Source organism: Corylus avellana, chromosome ca5 (assembly GCF_901000735.1).
Source record: "Corylus avellana chromosome ca5, CavTom2PMs-1.0".
Lineage (NCBI taxonomy): Eukaryota > Viridiplantae > Streptophyta > Magnoliopsida > Fagales > Betulaceae > Corylus > Corylus avellana.
Window position 1 is genome coordinate 25,760,273 of NC_081545.1, and position 5,933 is coordinate 25,766,205.

At 35.9% G+C, this 5,933-nt stretch overlaps 1 protein-coding gene across 1 annotated transcript; it reads right to left on the reverse strand.

The window, feature by feature from the left end:
- Positions 1–1,506: 1,506 nt before the first annotated feature.
- Positions 1,507–4,919, reverse strand: LOC132180971 (putative glycerol-3-phosphate transporter 1). The gene is made up of 3 exons (XM_059593989.1): positions 4,775–4,919; positions 2,642–3,715; positions 1,507–2,453 (listed from the first exon to the last, which is right to left on the reverse strand). The coding sequence occupies exons 2-3, from the start codon at positions 3,636–3,638 to the stop codon at positions 1,906–1,908; spliced, it is 1,545 nt and encodes a 514-aa protein (XP_059449972.1). The 5' UTR covers positions 3,639–3,715; positions 4,775–4,919; the 3' UTR covers positions 1,507–1,905.
- Positions 4,920–5,933: the final 1,014 nt, after the last annotated feature.

Consider the following 5,933-nt stretch of genomic DNA (forward strand, 5'->3'; position numbering starts at 1 on the left):
GGGAGGGGGAGATTAGTGAATACTTAAAGTAAACACCAATTGTTAATGTAGTACTTAGAGATAATATAATTTAATTAGGCACATAGTGTTCAACACATCAATTGGTCCCTTATTTGTGGTTTCAATACAATTAGAGTATGATTTGATTACTACTTATATGGGTCATTATATATATATATATATAGTGGTTTCCATATTGGCAAGAATCTAATTTGTGACAGATAAAACTCTTCATCTTGTTTTTTGTGCGCTCGTGACTACATTGGTTATGTCACTAGCAAAACACTTACATTGGGCTACATTCAGCTAGCCATTTAGACTAAAGATTTGATTGGCAACTACAGACAATGAATAAGTCAAATTAATAATAAAAACAATCTAAATAGATAAATGAATAATAATTTAAATGTAGTGATAATAGACTTGCTAAAATGCTGAGCCGTTGTAAGTACTTTGCAAAATTGAGTAGCTAGATTAGAAAAATTGGTTCTTTATTTAATTTGATTTTGCCTGAATATCTATTTTTTTTTATCAATCAAAATATTAGCACGCTTAAAAGGAAATGTGCCTTGTTTAAATATATACATATATACATTTCCTTGCCTTCGAATATTGGCTTCTAAATTCAGAAACAATTGGCATGTTTTGTACTCTTAGGTCTTAACTATTACTTAGGCAAATTCTTTTATTTATTTATTTATTATTTTTTTTTTTTCCTGAGCCCAACTTGGTCTTCTTCCAAAGTTTAAAATATGGGACTTCCCTTGGAGAAATTTTTTGAATATTTTATTAATTGTTTTCTGATGCTTTACTCTATTACTGACATTGTTGTTAAACCTCTCATTAAAAATTGGTTTATCCTAATTCTCACAAACGTGGCCACGAGCTATGGAATCGGATGGTGGCAGTGACTGTCCAATCCAATCGCCTTCACCACACTTACAAAGGGAATTAATTAATTAACCCTAATCGAGGAAAAAAAGAAAAGGAAATCACACATTCTCTTCTCATGTGCACAGAAAGCTATCAATTGGGAAATTGGTAATTGTTGCCACGAGGGAATATATATATATATATATATATAGAGAGAGAGAGAGAGAGAGAGTCGCCATGTGTGAATTCTTTGTCTCTGAAGGAATATGAAGCACGGAACCTTTTTCATGTGGTCCTTGCCTCCTTGGAGAAAATAAAAAGATAATTAAACAAAAAGTCTTTTGTTTTGGGTCCACAACCCCATAAATATATATCATAATTATTTAGAATTATTATTAAATAAGGTAATGATGAAATATTATTTTTATTAGGAAAATATGAAAACTTGCTCATAAAATAATATTTCTAATAAGAAATATGAGATTTATCTTCTATTATAATTATATTTCTTATTTATGTGTATTTTTATTTCTGTCATGTAATAGTTTATATAAACTTAAGAGTGATCAATAAAATATATAAAAAGTTTAATATTCAACGGAGTGCCGAGTCAATGTCAATGCTGGTGTCATGAGGAGCAAAGTTGTTGCTACTTTTTGTAAAAAGATAATAAAAGTTGATCATACAAGGCAAAGGCAAAATCCACAGTTAAGAGAAGATGGTCATTTTATGAATTGGTAATCCTTCTTGATAATGCTATATTTAATTTAATGGGCATACAAATAATGTACATACAGATACCTCAACTTCTCTCCCCCTCCCTCCCTTTTGTCCCAAAAAAATCTCCCCTCCATATTCTAAGCAAATGGAGAAGGTTAAAAAAAAAAAAAAAAAAAAAAAAAAAAGTCCTCTCCTTTTCTTTGATTACACCAGAGGTTCTTCATTTTCATTTGCATACAATCAGCAGGGGCAGTGAGGTAGAGCTTATCAACAATGTTGAGAGAATAACTGACCACTGTAACCTTAAAAAACTCACACTTCAAGTGCTGGAGATCTTGATTGTGACCTTGACTCCTCAATCTTTTCAGTAACCTCGGCTACAACAAGCCTAGTTAGAAGCAGCCCTGCGATTAGAGCTGCTGCCATCAACATGGTGAAGACTGCAGTCCAGCTTGTAGCAGAAATATAGCCCGTTAATAAGGGTCCAATAGCAGCCCCAACAGAGCCTGTTCCATCGATAATCGCCGTCACCGTTGCCAGTGCCCGGGAATTCCCTTCCAACGAACTGTGGGTTCCCAAGTCGGCCGATACAGCCGTTGTAATAAGAGCATATGGCCCATTCACGAACAAGCCGGTGATGAACATAAGAATGATATTTATCGTCAAGGAAACGTGTCCGTAGCTTCGATAGAAAAAGAGAGCGGGGATAGCACAGTACATGAAACTTGCAGCCGTTATTGCTCTCGCATTTAAGCGATCGGAAATGTGGCCAGCAAGAATTCCCCCAACCACACCACCAACATCAAACAATGTAGACAAGTTTCCGGCACTTGAGCTAGATAAATACTTGCCATCAATAGCTGCAAAATGAAAACAGAAGGAGTGAATAAGAAATTTTGATAATTGATGAACTCAAGCATGTATTCCAGACTGCATGTGAAGAATTTCAGTTGAAATGAGACCAAAAACATCATATAAGCAAAGACTGGATTTCCACAACATCAAAGGATACACAATCATAACACTTAAAATGCAAAGAATCTAATACCTGTATTGCTAATATAGAACGGAAGCCAGTAGAGAAATGTATAAGCAACCAATTTGGCAAAGAAGAGGCAAAGAGCAAAGGGAGCAACTCCCGGAATTTTCCACGCTTGTATGAACCCCACAGCTTTCTGCTTAACCTCCGTCTCTGACTCCAACAAAGGTTGTGCTACTCCCTCCCCAATTTTCTTTGGAGAATGGAGTTCATCATCTTCTCCATCAGCTCCAACAGACTCAGGATTAACAGGCAATAGGAGAAAAACTGCCAATCCAATGAAAGCAATCATGAGACCGGGCACAACGAAGGACCAACCCCATCCGTAGCTCAATAGAGCAGAAGCAACCAGAGAACCAGTAATGTTCCCAATGGAAGTATGAGCATTCCATATACCCATAATTAGCCCTCTCTTGCTCTTTCCAAACCAGTTACCAACCACTGCAACAACTGAAGGCCATCCAGTTGACTGGAACAAACCGGCAATCATTTGGACTATCAAATAGTAGTAAAAACTATGTATGTTTCCCCAATAACCAATGCCAAAGAGCGAAGTAAACAAACCAGTTCCCACCATTCCCACTGTTAAGAAGATCCTTAAATCCGTTCTATCACCCAAATGTCCAGAGAAGTACATTCCCACAGCATAAAACGCGAGAAAAGCGACATCAAGTTCTCCAAGCAAGGCTGTCCCATCTGATCCGTTAAAGGGAGCCCAACCATCTCCAAGCATCCACGAAAGTTTAGCTGGTTCCTGCAAGTAGGTTATCCTCCATGGGTAGAGCTTCAATCCCACATCTGATGATTGGGGATCAAGGGTGCTCTTAACAATGCTTGTGGTTTTTCGAGTGGCATGGTAGCTCGCGTATGCGAAAAATGTTACAATCAAAACAATGGCTTGGTAGGTTTTGTAGGAAAGGGTGGTACCCTGGATGTATTCTAAGAACCGGATTCCAAGGGGCTTCCTATGGTTGCTCTCAGGTGCTGGTTCTGTCATTGAACCCATGTATCAATTCTCACTCCAAAAGAGATTAAGAGGAAGAAGAAGTTTAACTTCTTCTTATAGGTTCCACACTCTGCAAGCTGGAAACAAGATAATAAAAATATGAGATTGCATCTTAAAAAGAAACTGTGAGCTATTCTGTATTTAAATCTAACAAGAGATTCATCTGAGGGAATCAGCCAATGCTCAATAAATTGCAACTATCCAATAAAATACAGTTTGACAGTAAGTACTTCAAAATAATACATAATGAGTTGGGGACATGTTCAACTTGATTTCTTGTTCTTTTGTTTATTTTTATTTCCTTTTTCCTTTGATTTTCATGGATTCCATTTACAATTTTCAAACTTTCTTAAGCACCATTGCTCCAGAAAATTTTTAACCCAGCTTCCTAACTTGTTTGGGATTCATTCCCAAAAAACTTAATAGTTCAAGAAGCTCAGGGGAAGCCAATGGCAACAGATGCTTTAGAACAATATGAGCTAAAACCTCCTTTTCAGGTTAAATCCTCTGTTTTTTTCCTTGCCTTTTGATAATTAAATCATCTTCTTTACTTGTAACAGATCGAAATTGAAGATTTAAGTTAAATGAATTTACAATCACACAAAAAAACTTCAGTTGTTTCATACTTTCAAAATCACAAACTAAATTTAAACGGCGAGGAAATCGATACCTGAAACAAAACTTTAAAAACCAGATGTAGAAACAAACTCTAAGACGAAAAACACACAACCTTTCAACAATCGGAGTGAAAAATCATCATCTTCAACCTCAAAAGTGATCCTAGAAAATTGACCCATTAATTAAATTTGCTTTCAGATACACTTTTTTGACAAAATCAACCCCCACACACCAAGAAAACCAAAGAAGTACCGCAGGAAAAATTGAAACGGTAAAAAACGTATAAGAAAATCAAAATTTCCAAGTCAAATGTATGTCCAAAAAAAAAAAGACCCATCAATCAAATTCCGACCCTCAACAATCTTACCTTGATAACGTCGATTTCCCACCCCCAGAAAAATGCTAGAAATTGAAATGAAGAAATCGCTCAAAGCTAAATGGTCAAAGAAACTTGAAAAAACAGCACCGCCCCAACTACCAGGAATTATAGAAGAGTTCATATATTCTAGAAAACTCACCTCTAAGCTTTAGCTGAGCTAACTGGACCGCTTGCTTTCACTTTCTCCCTCTCTCTCAAACACAGACACAGAGAGAGACTCTATCTCGCTCTTTCTCTCTGGCCTTCGGTTGCTTTACTACGAACAAAAACACTTGCTCAAACCCCCAAGCTTTTTTCAACACCGAGAACGTAACGATTCTTTTATGGTTGATGGTTATAATATTTTATGACTATGAAACTACTATATTACCCCTACTCTTCCTTTTCATTGCCTTGGACAATGCGCTCTCCCGTACCACCATTCTGCCCTGAAATGACAGATACACCCTCCAACATTCAATAGTATTGCTTTTTATTATTATTATTAATCTGGAAACAGGACATATTAAGTAAATCAATCATTGTTAGTTGTTGCTTGTTACTTTTAAGGGGAGGGAAATGAGCAATGCAACCAAGAGATATCTCAGTTTACTGATTTTTCTCTTTCATTATTTCCAAAAATGGAAGAATATTCGGAAAATGTCCGTGCAGGCTAATGGTTGAATGAATATACGGTTAGATTATGGTTGTAATTTGCAAATTTGTACAGTGGAATATGCTTTAATTTTTTTTATTATTTTTTTAAAAATTTTATAGGTCAAAATTAAATAAATTTTAAATAAATTAAACAAATTTGGTGAGCATGAATTGCTGGTGTTTGGTTATTTTTAAAATTACTTGACACCGTTCGCTCATTTTTTTTCTGTGTAATCTTCTCCTATTTCTTTGAAGTTTGAAGTCGAAGAAAGTGACCGACCCACTCTCACCTGAGTCACCTCCACCTTGGTAAAGGCGGAAAGTGGCAAACAATATGAAATTTCCACCATTGACATTGGCGCGAAAGAAAACCTATTTTCACCTCCGTCTCTTTTGTTGTTTATACATTAAACAGAAAAAAGAAAGAGTTAGAATATTAAAAATAATTGTTAATATAAGTAATAATAATGATAATAATAAAAGAAGAATATGCGGAATCCTTTAAAGGGATCTTATCTATCCCTGGCCGCCCTTTATCTGCCATATTCTTGTAGCCATAATTGATTTCCAATATCAAGAGGAGGATTAGTTTGTCCCTAGCATTTTGCTTCAACGATTTGGACCACCATTTTCCCTGTCTGTGCAAAGGGCCCAACCCAGTT